Raw genomic sequence first — 16,889 nt, forward strand, 5'->3', positions numbered from 1 at the left:
ATTTATTTATTTATTTATTTATCTTAGGTAAAGTGCAGGTTAATTTGTTTTATTTTTACTTTATATTTTGTGTTAATTATTTTTAGATATTTATTTTTTTGGGCTGTGTAACGAATAATTTGAGTTTCCATTATTTCTTATAGGAAATTTAAATTTGGTTTACGAGTGCTCGTAATCCAAGGTTTCACTGTACGTATAAAGATCAAAGAACATGCTAATCTTTTTATTGATAAACAAAAACCAGAGGTGATGGAAATTTAAGAAAACTGTACAAACACTTGATTTGCAAATGTAAATGATGACAACTCTGTAACTGTGTAACTTTTAATTTTAACTGTGTAACTTTTAATTGTAATCTTGATTTTCAACATTTTGAATCTACAATCCGCTACGCTTCAATCCGAAACAATTCCAAATTAGAGATTCCAGTTTAACTGTTCCCAATAAAGAGGTGCGCTTACAGACTTAAACTGAGCAGCAGGAATCTCTGTCATTTGCCATGATTATTATTTGTAAGCAAATTAATTAATTAATTCACTCTTACCTTACAGAATGAAAATATGTAAATAGTTCAGAGTGCGCCACCTGCACATACACAAACATCTCCAAAGACTCGGAACTTAACTTGACACTGAAACACGTGATTTTTTTTAGACTAATCAGCGCTTGTGGTATTTTGAGACTTGTGTAAGCGTGTGTAATGAGTGGGCCTGAGACTCATACGCTCACGGAGGTAATTTTTAATAACATACAAATGTGTTTCTGTTGCGCCACTCTGAAGCTTCCGCGCTCTGTACACAATCGTTTATATCTAAGGTGATCTGTCTCACCGCTCATGGCCAGTCAAAGCCGATCGACCGGTTCATCCGTCTTATAGAAAATTTTTTATTATTACTGTATTATTATAAATATTTATTCTGGAGTTGGTGTGACGATACGCGAATCACCACACGAAAGAAGAAGTACCTTAATCGATTTTTTTCTATTATCTTTATAGTATACTGATTATTACTGGAATGTAAGTTATAGTTACACACTTATATAGTTATTTTAGCTGTTAGGAATAAATATTCCTTCTTTAACCATGCACAGATTCTCCAACCCGCTCCAAGTCATAAAGGTCCTTTGAGACCTTGGCATGGAGCAAAGCCCAGTACAGTTCTCGACACTTCTTTAAGGAAATTCCTAAACAAAATAAAAAAAAAACAAACGAGAGAGAAGCATTCTCATTAACCCTCATGTCATTGTCCCGGAGTCCTGATCCCTCTGAGCTGCATTGCTCTCCCAGCTCCAGAGGAACCCCAGTGAATCCTGTCACCTTCTGCAGCTTTAAACCAACAGGAATGAACAGAATGCCGCTTCTTTCCAGTGACTCCCCCAGTGTTCCACTTAAAGTAACGAGCTATTGATTAAACAGGAAATCAAATCCCACCAGCACTACTTCCTTTTCTTCTTTCATTCTTTTGTTCTCTAATGGAATCAAATTTTCCACCCTGATCCTGACTCCTGTTCCTCTCTCTCTCTCTCTCTCTCTCTCTCTTTCTTTTTCTCTCTCTTTCACTCTGTTTTCTGATTAAAGTCTCCAACCAAATGGTATATGAAGCTGGTTCCTGTAAGTTTCAACACCGATGTGTTTTTTCTTCTCCTTCATCTGCTCGTCATTCAATCCCCGTCCATCGCTGTATTGCATGAGGAATCCTGTCTAGGAGTTCATACGTGTTCATCTGCCTCAGTGTGTCACATCACCCATCAATTAGGTTACAAAAAAGTCGATTTTTCTCATTGTGTGAATTGTGTTAACTACCATCATAATTCATGGAGCATCATATAAACATAGAGACTCTGGCAGAGATTGAAAGTGACTATTTAGGGGTGTTCGAGTCAAACAGGGACTTTTGATTGTGCAGAAGACGATACGAGAGTAAAAACTCCCTTTACTTCTTTATATAATCCCTCCCTCTATATAATCAGACCGCTTGATTAATATGTGAAACGCCGGCCCTCAAGGAACTGGTGAATGATTGTGTGTACAGTTCACACAGACAGATGCGTCTCCTACACTAGTTGGCTACAATTTATCAATCGATTTACATCATTCAAATGCTTTACTGCAGCTAAGAGTCTGATATGTCAATCACTTTTACGCCTTCATTCACAAGAAATTTTATTACAAGTCCTGGTTTGACTTGAACGCCCCCGGTAAAAAAAATAAATAAATAAATGAATACTGGCAAATAGTTTATATTTATAAACTAAAAAATTTGTCACAATAAAAGAAGCAAAAATGTCACATTGTACGTTTAATAGTCTTGTAATCTTATATTAGGATATCAGATCAGTCGGGTTATATTCATCACTTGCTTTGCTTGTTTTTGCAGCACATTTACTATTTAATAATCTGCTTTCATGATCCTTTATTAAGTTTAGTTTTCATTCATTTGTTTTATTTTTCATTTCATGCCATTTTGACCTGATGTGTCTATTTATGTTTGTTTTGTGCCAAAAATGATGTTTTCTCGATGCTGTTAATCTCTGCTCACTGGTGTGTGTGTGTGTGTGTGCGCGTTGGGACGCAGGCCCGCTATAGAAAGGAGCAGACGTTGCCTAAAACAGTACCTTGGATCCCCCCGGTGGACAACCTGCTGAAGGACAGCACAGATGGCTGCGCGCTCGCCGCACTGCTGCACTTCTACTGCCCTGACCTCGTTAATCTAGAGGGTACGAACCCCTGCTGTGTATGTGCTCATGTGTGTGTGGTTGTGTGCTTGAAGCATTGTGATTTTTTTTGTCGTTCTGTCCTGATGCCTCGGATAAGATCATCAATTAAATCATTCTTGATGTTAATCATCGTCGTGACACGCTCACCGTAATCTCATCAGGCGTGAGGTCTTATCAGCTTAAGCATAAAGTAGAAATCAATTACGTATTGACAAAGAAAATGTCATGTGATGTGCCGATTGATGGCCTGCCCTCTGATTGGTGGAGCCGGTCAGTACTTCTGCCTTGTGCCATGTGTTCCTCTTTCAAAACCCCTTCTTACCTTCGACAGACGTGTGCCTGAAAGAGAGCATGTCGTTAGCGGACAGCTTGTACAATCTGCAGCTGGTTCAGGACTTCTGCCGCGAGCACCTTAACCACTGCTGCCACTTCAGTCTGGAGGATATGCTCTACGCCTCTTCTTCCATGAAAGTAAGACGTCATTTCATCAGATTTGGTAGAAAGCAACTGTATCGAACCACCGAGACAACCATCATCCATGTCGTTATACAGTATGTGTTTAAAATGATTAAATGTAAAGGATTGAGTGAAGGTGAAGCGTCCACACTCTTTTAGCTACATGGCTTAAGGCTTTGTACACATGCATCAAAGCATTCTCTCGCTCTATGTGCCGTGTCTTCAGTGCTAGACCGACTGAACGCGACCTAACCACAGTGACAGTCCTGTCAAGGCCAGGTTTAAAAAAATAAAAATAAATTATATTGCACTGCTTGCTTTTACAAGCAGAAGGACAGCGCGTAGGCGCTCGGTTCGCTCACGTTTGCCAAAAAGGTGAGTCACGCATTACAAAACAGTGAGCGGTGTGAGGCTCCCCATGGTAACGTACATATTCTCAGACTCTATAAAGACACACTAGAATATAAATCACTCGCAGGCTTGTATGTGAAGGAAAAAATACAATCATCCTTGAAGTTAATGGCTAAAACAAATGTCGTAGAATATTGTTTAACCTAAAGAGAATTTAGTTGCGAATGTTCCTGATGTCCAAAAGACCACTTCAAAGGACGCACAGTAGCCGTAACAGCGCTTGACTTGTTCCGCTTATAAAATTTGTTCCATAGTGTAATTTAATTTATATTATGACATTTGGCAGACGCCCTTAGAGAGAGAGACTTACCTTTTTATCTGATTGTGCAGTTGAGGGTCATGGGGTTTAAACCTGGGGTTTAATCCAATTCCTTTACTACTGAGCTACCTCCGTCTCGCGCATATGGAATGATATGAATACGGATAATGCATCCATCTAATTAAATATTTTCCTCCTCGCACCCGCAGTGAAATTCAATATTTAAGCGATTTAAAATATTAAATATCTCTCCATAAGATGTAAAAATCCTCGTAGTAGTAAACTGTAAAATCCCCGGCTTCAGTGTGATTTTACAGCAAAACATCAAACAGTTCAGTTTTATTTATAATGTGTAGCGTTTTTAACATTGTTTACAGAATAGAAAATCAAAGCGTCCAATATTTATTGAACATTTCCATTAAAAAGAAATTGTAACACTATAGTATACAAAGACACGTAGACCACAGTGTGCTCCTAACTCACACCAAGAACGGCTTATCCATCATGTGATGGCCAGGTGTCCATATACTTTTGGTTTTGTGGTGTACTTGAATCAATCCTCAATTTTATTCTTCTTATTTTAAAACATATTTGTAGTGGCACCTGTAATACCCTTGTAGTGCAAAGTGTTTAATAATCTCACTTTCAGTTTTTTTTTTTTTTTTTTGAAATGCAGCTAAGGAATTCCTGATAAGCAATTGCTAAAAAAAAAAAAAACGTAGTTGCTTGTATTACTGTAGCTGTCAGCCCTCGTAAAGGATTTAAAGTTGTGTTTAAAGTTATTTTATGTTGGTTTAGGTGTTAATAATGCATAAGACTTGCACTGCACATCACGTCATACTGATAAACACCTAATAGACTCTTTAGTCTAAGACAAGATGTTGAATTTTTGTAGTGGTTCCATAACTATTAAAATAATGGTATTGTATAGTCTTAACATATTTTAACTGGATTTTGAATGTATAGTTATCGATACAGGGCGGCGCAGTGGCATAGTGGTTAGCACTGTGGACTCGTACCTCAAGGGTCTGTGCGCATGGAGTTTACATGTCCAATCTCTGTACGTTTAAATTGCCTAGCATGAAAAGGAATCTACAACAAAGGGAGCTGCAAGTAAAAAATTTTAAAGTTCATGTGATTTATAGTTTGTCTACACGCAAATGCGAGTATTGCCAAAGGGAAACTGTACAAGCTGAGCCAGTCTGCCCAGCCGGGGACCCCTCTGTGTTCAAGGTTGTGTATTAATGTGTTAAACAGGATATACATGTGGTTTGAGTATTATGGAAATGTTTTCTGATTGAGTGAGAAATGTAAATGCTGGAGTTGCTGTTACTGATAATGTTTATAGTGTTTTTAAAGACAAATCATTTACAATCTTTAGTGTATTTCATGCTCGTTTAAGGGTAATGCCCTCATGAATGCACAATTCAGTGATTTTGCCTCCTCCGTGTCACCTTACTTTTGAGTTAAATAAAAAAAAAAAAAAAAGCAGGAATATATTGTGGCTCTATGAAGAGCAATCTTTGTAAACCAAGACTTTTCTTCCTCAATTCTTTTGTCCTTTAACAGAACAACTACCTTGTGTTTATGGCCGAGCTCTTCTGGTGGTTCGAAGTGGTTAAGCCATCTTTTGTCCAGCCTCAGGTTTTAGTCAACGATGGTAAACGAAGTCACTTAAGATTCTCATTAATGAGTTACATATTTGTTGACAACCACACAACCTGACTTTCGTCTCCGTGGCGCTTTAGCACCAGCTCCATCACTGAAGAATGTGCCATTTGTGCCCATCTCAAAAGTCACAAAGAGAAGCTTCATGGAAAGACCTCCCAGTCCAGACAGACCAAGGTACAGTATATTTATAGAATTTTAGAGACCTTAGACGGCCGTGTGATCCTGTGCCTCACTAATGTGTGCTCCTGACTTTTAGTCTCCCGCTTCGACCACAGCCTATAACCCCAAACTCAGGTAAATTAACTTCAGAAAGCTGTTTTGATGTATCATTCATTTCCCTTTCTATGACCTGCTGAGCCATGCGCATTCGCCAAATATTAACCGTGGTTTGCCTTGCTGTACAGGTGAGATCCGACGATCAACCTCCATGTCATTTGTTGACAGCTTTTTGGGGACTTGGCCAAAGGAGAGGAGGTGTGAACACTTAAGACATACCTTGTTCAGTACCCCTGTATTTGTTAGAAAACATCTGAGACATTTTTAAACCTGTGTTAAGTACGCTTTACATATTATTTGTTTAGGTCAGGGACTCAGGGAGTATCCTTCGACATCCCATTTGATAAGGACAGCACCAGTCAAGCAACTACACAACCCAAACGGGGTATGACCAGGTCTGTAAGTACTGAGGGATTTGGGCTCAAAGTAGCCAAGGGAATGAAACGAAATCTGTCCTTCCAACCGGTCAATGGACAAAATATCGGTATTGAGGAAGAGGGCTGTCCGGATACCCTTGTCGGAATCCAACACGGTGGTCTAAATGGCATGGCACAAAGTAGCATCGAGGAAGCTCTGGAAATAATTCATAGTTCCGAAAAGCAACAGGAAGACACAAGGGTTGAGCCAGAGAATGAGGGTTTCTTCCTTCACACGCAGACCAAAGGAGAGACTACCCCCAAAACCGAAGCTGGAGAAGCAGACACTCTGTCAGAAGTCATGGGGATTTCAAGTGCTTCAACTACTGAGGTGGACACTGGAATCCACGTAAAGACAGAAGATATCCAAGAGACACTGGATGACGACTCATCGCTGAGAGACTGCACAACAAGTATGGAGTTAGATGCGGACCAGGACTTTGAGACTAGGGTAAGTTACAGCCAGGACTCTATTAGTTCATATCCCGGCAGTGTTGGTGCCAAGTCTCCGATAGCTGATACACCCATGGGAGTTACCCCAAAAATGACCAGCTTTGCTGAACAAAAGTTGAAAAAACTCAATCCAAATGCAGAGTCCAAAGGAGGCACCTCTCAGGGGACCACACCTGACAGTTCAGATCTCAACCTTTCCCACTCAGTCTCCTGGGCGCCCTCACCAGAGACAAGCCCTGCCCATCAGCCCCAAAGGGATCCGGCGCAAGCCATGGCCGCTGAAATGGTGCAGCTGCGTATGCGTCTGGAAGAAAAGCGCAGAGCCATAGAAGCTCAGAAGAAAAAGGTGGAAGCTGCCTTCACACGCCACAGACAAAAGATGGGGCATAGTGCCTTTCTCACAGTGGTCAAGAGAAAGAATGATGGTACCTCACCAATCCAGGAGAACACCACAAGCCCTGAGGGTACCAAGACATTGCCTCATACTGCGAAATCTCCGGAAAAGTCTCCTGTCAAGTCCCTTAGTGAGGAGAACACTTCTGAGGCAGAATTGGTAGAGTACACACGTTCTATTCAAAAGTTAAATGATTCTCTGAGCTTTTTGCAAACAGAGATGCAACGTCTGGCTCAGCAGCAGGAGATCATCATGCAAATGCGGGAACAGCAGGCCTGGGTTGTGTGTCCACAACAGCCTTCACCGCAGAAACAGGTACGGGAGCTTAGAGGGAGCGGAGCTCGCTCCTCAGGTTCCCCATCCCCGGCTGACTCCCCACATGTCACCCATCGCTCACCTACCAGTATCAAGAGGAAGTCGGCTTCCTTCCACTCCAAAACCCCACGGACACCCAGGCCTACTGAGCTGAAGATCACGCCGTTCAACCGAGTTCTCACAGTCCCCCAGTCTGTTGACAGCCTACCTCGTCTGCGCAGATTCTCACCCTCTCAATCCGTATCCAGCTCCTTTGCATATCTGGGGAATGATTTGAAAGCAAGCAAAAATAATATGCAAGCTGAAACCTTGTGTCCAGATGGTGCTGCTTCTGATCTTCTTTCACCCACCAAAGACATACAACAGCATGAAACTGAAACAGACATCGAAGACTTGAGAACTATAGAGTTAGACGACAGCATAGAGGAGACCATCAAGATGAAGGATGTAGGAAAAGAATCAGACGGAGAACTTAAGCCCACAATGGAATCAAGTGTTTCAGAGGTGCTGTCACAAGCCGTGAAAGAAACCTTCATAGTAACTCCTACTGAGAAGCCAGTAGATTTAGTTAGTCAAAACAACAAAAACTTGATCGAGGTGCCACTCTCAGTCCTAAAGCCTCTTGATGGACAAGAGTTGGAAGAGGCAGGAGAGCCCTTGACAGCAGGAGAGAACCAGGATGATGACCAGAAGATGTGCTGTGGATTCTTCTTTAAGGTTCGTATATATTTCATATACTTTGATATGTATACAGGGCGGCACGTGGGGTAGTGGTTAGCACTGTCGCCTTGCACCTCCAGGGTCCGGGTTCGATTTCCATCCAGGCTCGATTCCCATCTCTGTGTGCGTTTGCATGTTTTCCCCGTGCTTGGTGGGCTTAATCCGGGTACTCTGGTTTCCTCTCACAGTCCAAATGTAGGTTAGGCTAATTGACTGTTCCCAAATTGCCCGTAGTGTGTGTGTGTGTGTGCCCTGCGATGGATTGGCACCCTGTCCAGGGTGTACCCTTGTGCTCTAAGCCTCCTGGGATAGGCTCCAGGTCCCAGCGACCCTGAATACAGGATAAAGCGGTATAAACAATGAGTGAGTGAGTGAGTGATATGTATACGTGTGGTTGTAGTAACAACCCCAGAGCCCCTCTAGTGGCTGGGTGTGGTAATGTTTTTAACCTCATTCATTCCCGTACTACTGAAAGCAATTACATTTTGCCTATCCACATTTCTGCAAATTATTTTTAGTAATAGTGTTTTAACCTAGCTATTTTACCTAATGTTTTACTTGAAATTTACCTTTAATAAAAAAATTTTTTTAATAAAGTGCACTGAAAGACCGATAAATGTTGCAACAGAGGACATGCAACAATAAACACAGACCCACTTGGTGTATCTGTGGGTTTACAGTTAACCACATGGTGCCTCAGACAAGTTACACGAGAACGTGTGTAGCTGTAATTTAGCAGTAATGCTAATTATAGACTGTTTGTCTTAAACGCTGCAGACGATATTAAAGCAGCAACAGAGCGCGATTAATCGAAAGCTGTTATTGTTGTGACTTCCTCTGCCTTTGTGTTTACCCCGCTGTCGCATCCGTTAATTAACAGGATGACCTGAAGGGGGAGGACAGCATGGCACTGAAGCGAGCTGCCCTGCTGGAGAAGAGGCAAAGGAGGGAACGAGAGAACCAGCAGAGGAAGCAGCAGCTTGAAGCCGAGCTGGAGCAGAAGAAAGAGGAGGCTAGGTGAGAGCAGGCCCTGCCTCCAGAGCCTGTTAGGTTAGCTGTCGTTTGTACGAAGCGTGGCTGATAAGCATGTGCTTCTTCTTTCTCAGATTGAAGGCAGAGGAAGATCGGCAGAAGAAGGAGGAGGAGAAGGCCAGACGCGAGTTCATCAAGCAGGAGTATCTGAGGAGAAAGCAGCTCAAACTCATGGAGGATATGGACATGCTGGTGAAAGCCCGGCCGGCCACGGCTAAGCAAAAGAAACCCCGGCCTAAATCCATTCACCGGGATGTGATCGAGTCTCCCAGAACTCCTGTTAGGGCGACAGCAGGTAAAGAGGCGGACGCCTTCAACCTGGGCGAGAGCCGTGTGCTTTGCTTTGTGCCACCCTCTTGGGCCCTTTGGCTTTCCTGCTCACTGAATCTCTTTAACAGACCCTTTAAACTCACGATCTAATTCCTAACTCTACCTTTGTTTCAAATGAATTTGCTTTGCCTTTGATGTTTGACTTCTGCACTTTCTAATAATTCCACTCATTATTTAATCAAAATTTTTCCAAGGTTCTAAATGAACCAGCATTTTTTGAATTTACCAATCTTGCTAACATCTGTTGTTGAAATCTTACATTAGTTTGGAAATGATTGAATATCCCATGACCACCAAGTTGTCTCTCTGGGGCCTTGAGCAAGGCCCTAAACCCTCAAATGCTTAGATGTATAATGTAATAAAACTGTAAGTCGCTCTACATAAGAGCGTCTGCCAAATGCCTAAATGTAATGAATATGTTTGGATACGATCATGATTGGCTATAACGCAGCACGGTGGCGTAGTGGTGAGCACTGTTGCCTTGCACCACCAGGTCCTGGGTTCGATTCCCGTTGGGTCTGTGCGTATGGAGTTTGCATGTTTGGTGGGTTTCCTCCCACAGTCCAAAAACATGCAGATTAGGCTAATTGGTGTTCCCAAATTGCCCATAATGTATGATTGTTGACTAGAGGTCCTACCACGGTCATACAAATGGAAATAAATACAATGGTCACCATTGGCCTCCATGGTCCCTAGTTGCGAGATGATTGGATATGAGAAGTGAGCTTTATAAAAGGGGGTAGTTCAAAGTACAGCAAGTGGCCTTGTCTTTCCATCATCTAACTTTATTTCCGGTCGTTCGCTGTGTTTTACATCCAGGTTCACGACCTCGTGTCTTTTCAGTGTCCAGTCTCTCCTTGGCCTCCCTCAGTTTGGGAGACAACGACAGCGTCAACTCAGAGAAACGAACCCCCAGGTAAGAACCGTGCTTCAAGTCAACAGGTCATGATTAGACCTTTTTTTATTGTAATCTCCAGAATCAACAGGACCATCTGGTTTGCACTGTGTAGTACCTCTCTAGTACTAACCTGGTATTTCTTATTCTGTGAATCCTGTGTTCTTTCACATTCAGAAGCAATAGCTTAGCATCGGGCAGCCTATACGGCTTCTTGAGCTCTCCTCGTGTAAGAAGGAGAAGGTCAGTCTTAGCAGGATCGGCTACGATCACCCTTCCAGTCCTCTGCTTGTGCTGTGTCCCACAAAGTCACGGGTTATCAGTTCCTGGTGAAAGGATGCCCCCATACACATCTCATATTGCAACTGCTTTTCCTGTGTTTATTTTACAGACCCGATTCCAAAAAAGTTGGGACGCTGTACAAATTGTGAATAAAAACAGAAAGCAATGAAGTGAAAGTTTCAAATTTCAATATGTTATTCAAAATAGAATATAGATAACATATCAAATGTTGAAAGTGAGACATTCGTGCCAAATATTGGGTCATTTTGGATTTCATGAGAGCTACACATTCTGAAAAAAGTTGGCAATAAGAGGCTGGAAAGGTTAAATGTACATATAAGAATCAGCTGGAGGACCAAATTGCAACTTATAAGATCAATTGGCAACATAATTGGGTATAAACAAGCCTCTCAGAGTGGCAGTGTCTCTCACAAGTCCACATGGGCAGAGGATCACCAATTCCCCCAAATGCTGCGGCGTAAAATATTGGCGCAATATCAGAAAGGAGTTTCGTAGAGAAAAATTTCAAAGAGTTTAAAGTTATCATCATCTACAGTGCATAATATCATCCAAAGATTCAGAGAATCTGGAACAATCTCTGTGCGTTAGGGTCGAGGCCGGATGGCCATACTGGATGCCCGTGATCTTCAGGCCCTTAGACGGCACTGCATCACATACAGGAATGCTGCTGTAATGGAAATCACAACATGGGCTCAGGAATACTTCCAGAAAACACAATCCACCGTGCCATTCGCTGTTGCCGGCTAAACCCTATAGGTCAAAAGAGAAGCCATGTCTAAACATGATCCAGAAGCGCATGGGCCAAGCCTCATTTAAAATGGACTGTGGTCAGACGAATCAAAATTTGAAGTTCTCTTTGGGAAACTGGGACGCCATGTCATCCGGACTAAAGAGGATAAGGACGACCCAAGTTGTGATCAGCGCTCAGTTCAGAAGCCTACATCTCTAAAGGTATGGGGTTGCATGAGTGCGTGTGGCATGGGCAGCTTACACATCTGGAAAGGCACCATTAATGCTGAGAGGTATATCCAAGTTCTAGAACAACATGTGCTCCCATCCAGACGTCGTCTCTTTCAGGGAAGATCTTGCATTTTCCAACATGACAATGCCAGACCACATACTGCATCAATTACAATTCTATTCCTACACTTGAGCAACTTGCCTCCTCAGTCTCCAGACGTTGACAGACTGTTATAAAAAAAGAAGAGGGAATTCCACACAGTGGTAAACATGGCCTTGTCCCAACTTTTTTTGAGATGTGTTGATGCCATGAAATTTAAAATCATCTTATTTTTCAAATGTTTAAACATTTGATGTGTCATCTATCTATGTTGTATTCTGAGTAAAATATTGAAACTTGAAACTTCCACATCATTGCATTCTGGTCTTATTCACAATTTGTACAGTGTCCCAACTTTTTTGGAATCGGGTTGGTATTTTATTTATTACATGATCAGCTTATCACTGAAAGCTTAATAAATAGATAAAGAAGTCTTTAATCCAACATGTGTTAGTTTGAACACTCTGTGCTACAGAGCTTGTGCAGTTGCTCCTCGTTGTCATGTGATTTATTTTTTATTTTTTTGATACAGCTATCACGCCGATCGTACTCACACCTCTACTGTCATCAACCGCCTTAGTGCTTGTGCCGAGATTTAAAATTTTCTGCTTAAATACCCCCTTCCCACCACCGTGGCTCCAGAGCTCGTCTCTATCACGCTGGACCGGTGATACGGAGGCCATGGGACCTGCACAAGCTCTAGACAGCAGAAGTAATAGTAGCGCTCCTCAGGATTAGATAAACGGCTACTTTTGCACTACTGTATATGCTGTACAGACTTTCACTGCCTGATCCTGCATGAGACCAAATGAAATGTTATGCTGCCTCAGACTCAGAGAGAGCAATAATGTATTATATTAAACTGACCGCACTATTCATTTGTATCGTCTGTGTGTGTGTGTGGTATGTGTGTGTGCTGCAGTAGGCCTGATTCGGCTGACAGCTTCCTGTCTCCTTCCCGGTCCGGGAGTCATAATGGAGAGAAAGACTGGGAAAATGCTTCCACCACTTCCTCTGTCACTTCCATCACTGAGTACACAGGTTAGTGTCCTGAATCGGTCTGGTTCGTGGAAACATAAAGCTCTCGAATATTGTGTTAATTAAACTGTTTCTGCAGGTCCTAAGTTGTACAAAGAGCCCAGCGCCAAGTCGAATAAGCATATCATTCAGAACGCTTTAGCTCATTGTTGTCTGGCTGGGAAGGTCAATGAGGGTCAGAAGAACAAGATCCTGGAGGTAAGAATTTAGAAACTACTTACCACTTCTGAAGACCTTTAAATGATATCGATATATTTTATGATAATTAAACATATTTTATTAGAGCATATTGGAGCTTATATTTACATTAGTCTTAATACTTTAATGTATGTAATGTATATAATTCATGCTTAAAATGTAGAAACGTGTATATTAGATCTATTAACCCTTTAAGGATCATTGCTCATTTTAACCCCCCTGATTTATTATTCAGAAGACGTAGTCACTGTTATTTATTTATTTCTTTTAAGTTATAGAAATACTTTTTTTATTATTTTTTTTTATCAAAGGTATTTTTAAAGATATTTTTAAATATTATTATTATAGTTTTCCATGCCGTACCTCACCCATCCGCCCTATGAATAAATGTTCCTCCTGCTCTCAAACATGTCAGCTGCACTTGAGATGAATTATGTTTGTGATACAGTAAGACAAAGCAATTCAATACTAGAGTATTTGGCAGCCTTAGTATCCCTTTACTTATACTTTTAAAAAACAAACATGTATGTATGAAAGGAAAAAACATACAGTAAAAATCTGGTGCACTGGTGGCTCAGTGGTAGGTGTTTCGCCTGCCATGCGGAAGGCCTGGGTTCGATCCCCAGCCACTGGATGCAGTGCCAGTCCCAAGCCCGGATAAAATGGGAGGGTTGCGTCAGGAGGGGTAAAACCTGTGCCAAGTTGTGGCGACCCCTAGCAGCCGAAAGACCAACAACGTTAATTATGATCACATTATTGAAATATTATTTTTATTAATAATCATTTACTGAAATAATGAACAGATTTAATATTTATTATAAGGACTGTGCAAAATGGAAACCTAAAATAAGAAATTACAAAAAGTATATAATTGGAAAAACAACAACTGTTGAATGGAAAGAGTTCAGTAGCGCCCCCTTTTGTGTAACAAGTTGCTTGTTTATCTTTAAATCAGCCAATCAGCATAAAAGTGGAGAGATAAAAAAAGGAGAAAGACACTTTGGGTGTTTCTTTAGGCACATTTTCAAGTCTGACATTAAAATTCAGGAAGGCATTGACAACAGCGCCCCCTTTACAAAATAACCTGTAGGTGCATCTATTATATTGTGCGACCTGATTATTTTTCTAATCAGTCAGCGATTTTGTCAATGAGTTGTTGATTGGCTGTTTGTAAATCTAACGTTTGAGAAAGACGTTGACAATAGTGTAGCGCTTCGTTAACAAAATGTATTATAACTTACCTTAAACGCTAGAAACTCTTGCTTTTTTACTCAGTATTTCACAGTATTTAAACCGGCATAATATTATATCTAAGGATGCGACTTATCCTTAAGGTGTGTGTCACGTATCATGCAATGTTGCAACCTAGTGTTGTATTCTTCTTTCTGTAGGAGATGGAGAAATCTCAGGCCAACAACTTCCTGATCCTGTTCCGCGATTCGGGCTGCCAGTTCCGCGCCGTCTACACGTACTGCCCTGAAACGGAGCAGATGAACAAGCTGGCTGGCATCGGGCCCAAGAGCATCTCGCGGAAGATGATCGACGGCCTCTTTAAGTATAATTCTGACCGGAAGCAGTTTAGCCAAATCCCGGCTAAGACCATGTCCGCCAGCGTAGACGCCATCACCATCCACAGCCACTTGTGGCAGACCAAGAAGCCGGCTACACCGAAGAAAGTAGCACCCAACAAGTCTTAAGGTTTCCCTCGATTGGAGCGGAGAGCTTCTGATATCAGCGATGCTCTCTTCCGGTGTAAAATAATACAGTATATGCACTGCGCTGAATTCTGCTTCTTAGTCACCAAACACAACACACTTTATCTTAAATAAAATATGCACAGCTGGATTGTAAAACAATACGGGCTTGTCAGTGGATCGCACTCTTGTATTTATAACCTGAGCATCTTATTGCAGGTCATTTCAAGCATGTGTGTGTGTGGCAGGGTGGCTGAGTGTGTGTGAGTTTTTTACATGGCAAGAAAATGGTAAATAAAGAAAAATCATGTAGTATGACTGATATTTGGTACACTGAAGCACTGAATGTCTTTTGTCATTTTCGAGGTGTACATTATTCGTGGCCTTGGGTTCGAATTCTTTGGATGTTTTATAGTATGTAACGAAGTGAATGATAATTACCATTAAAGTGTTGTTGTTGTTGTTTTTTTATTAAAGTTTTGGCCATCTGTGGACAACGCTGTATGTATCGATGTAGTAATACATAGATTATTTTTCGCTTGCATTTGTTACTCTTTTTTTCACAGCAGGATTGTGAATTTTTACCGTGTTTTTTAAGATTTAAAGAATTAGGATTTATTCTTCTTATTATAATTATTCTTATTATTATTATTCTGCATTAGTATAATCTTACAGGTCAGAGGAATGTTTTCAATTCAAAGCCATGATATGTGTATTTCAGCGTGTCATCATTACGTTGCTGAGGTTTTTAAACGCCGGACATAATGATGATGATGTCATTGTAGGTTGTTAAAATTTATCTAGCGGATATTTAAAAATGCCATAACAAATAGCGTGTCGATGATATTTCTCGTCAGCTTTACAGTTCAAATGAGTATATAAATATAAATATATATATATATGCTGTATGGACAAGTTTCATCGTATTAGTAGTTATTTTCATTTGTGATAGATGAGATATTTCTCTGATTCTACAGCACTCATTATAATTTCATGTTTTTATAAGAAGAAGCAGTATTGTTGCATAATGTAAAAAAAAAAAAAAAAACATGCCAGACTTCATCTTTGAATTGATAAACAATGGTTTGATTGAGGATTGAGAAATTATGCTTTTATTAATAACTTATTTTTAAATATTATTTGGCTTGGGATTATGATGTGTACGGCATGTATTTCTGTTATGAGAAAGCATGGCCAATGTTGGATCTTTGTCGGTGGAAAGTTTACTAGGTTTACTAAATTTAATATTAACATACACTAGATTTTTCTTTTTTTTAATATATAAATAGTTCTGCATTTTGCCTTCGCATAATCATCAGCACACTCGGAGTAAGTTACTGAAAAAAACAATGGAAATTCTTCAGTCTTGATGTACTGTATTTGACGGACTACACACACACCCTTTTTCAAGCAGTTGTACTAAAATTACTTGGCTGTTCCAAGCCATAAAAGAACTGGCTATGTATTTGTAAATACGCACAGTTTACATTTTGTACAGTGTGTTCTGAGCTCATCTGCACATTTTAATCAAGCAGTTGTTTTCTCTTTTTTTTAGGCACTACTGTCATTTGTTAAATAAATAGTCCATCACATCTGAGTCATAATGCATTGAATAAAGAAATTGCGCATGACCTCAAATGCTTTGTGGGAAAGTTTTTGTGCATGGTTGGACCTTCAACACCAAACGAATTTTAAATAAAATGTAAAACTATACATAGTCCCACTTTATTAGCATTTTAAAATAGATTAAATGCATTATTTTCCTCAAAATGGGCCAGGGGTAGCTCAGTGGTTAAGGCATTGGACTACGGTTCAGAAGATCCCAGGTTCAAACCCCACAACCACCAAGTTGCCACTATTGGGCCCTTGAGCAAGGCCCTTAACCCTCAGATGTGTAATGAGATAAAAATGTAAGTCGCTCTGGATAAGAGCGTCTGCCAAATGCCCAAATGTAAATGATGACACTTGAAATTGACCTTGTGTGCTTCCTCTTTTCACTGATCATCCTTGAGATGTTTCTGCAACTTCATTGGAGTCCACCTGTGGTAAATCCAGTTGATTGGACATGATTTGGAAAGACAGGCCTGTCTATATAAGGTCCCATACTTAACAGTGCATGTCAAAGCACAAACCAGTCCAAGGAATTGTCTGTATTCCTCAGAGACAGAATTGTATCAAGGCACATATCTGGGGAAGGGTACAGAAACATTTCTGCAGCATTAAAGGTCTACATGAGCAGAGTGGCCTCCA

At 40.8% G+C, this 16,889-nt stretch overlaps 1 protein-coding gene across 4 annotated transcripts in view; it reads left to right on the forward strand.

Moving 5' to 3' along the window:
• camsap2a (calmodulin regulated spectrin-associated protein family, member 2a) overlaps positions 1 to 16,277 on the forward strand; it is a 33,258-nt gene extending 16,981 nt beyond the window's left edge. Inside the window, exons 5-18 of one of the 4 annotated variants that reach the window (XM_053513120.1) lie at positions 1,580 to 1,612; positions 2,577 to 2,718; positions 3,050 to 3,189; positions 5,414 to 5,504; positions 5,593 to 5,689; positions 5,772 to 5,809; positions 5,920 to 5,989; positions 6,097 to 8,086; positions 8,970 to 9,106; positions 9,196 to 9,416; positions 10,271 to 10,367; positions 12,632 to 12,750; positions 12,827 to 12,945; positions 14,337 to 16,277. In XM_053513120.1, the coding sequence (XP_053369095.1) occupies positions 1,580 to 1,612; positions 2,577 to 2,718; positions 3,050 to 3,189; positions 5,414 to 5,504; positions 5,593 to 5,689; positions 5,772 to 5,809; positions 5,920 to 5,989; positions 6,097 to 8,086; positions 8,970 to 9,106; positions 9,196 to 9,416; positions 10,271 to 10,367; positions 12,632 to 12,750; positions 12,827 to 12,945; positions 14,337 to 14,642 (3,600 nt within the window). In that variant the 3' untranslated portion in view covers positions 14,643 to 16,277. The remainder of the gene's footprint in view (positions 1 to 1,579; positions 1,613 to 2,576; positions 2,719 to 3,049; positions 3,190 to 5,413; positions 5,505 to 5,592; positions 5,690 to 5,771; positions 5,810 to 5,919; positions 5,990 to 6,096; positions 8,087 to 8,969; positions 9,107 to 9,195; positions 9,417 to 10,270; positions 10,368 to 12,631; positions 12,751 to 12,826; positions 12,946 to 14,336) is intronic. The other 3 variants (XM_053513121.1, XM_053513122.1, XM_053513123.1) reach the window with 3 other exon arrangements.
• Positions 16,278 to 16,889: the final 612 nt, after the last annotated feature.

Source organism: Clarias gariepinus, chromosome 15 (assembly GCF_024256425.1).
Source record: "Clarias gariepinus isolate MV-2021 ecotype Netherlands chromosome 15, CGAR_prim_01v2, whole genome shotgun sequence".
NCBI lineage: Eukaryota > Metazoa > Chordata > Actinopteri > Siluriformes > Clariidae > Clarias > Clarias gariepinus.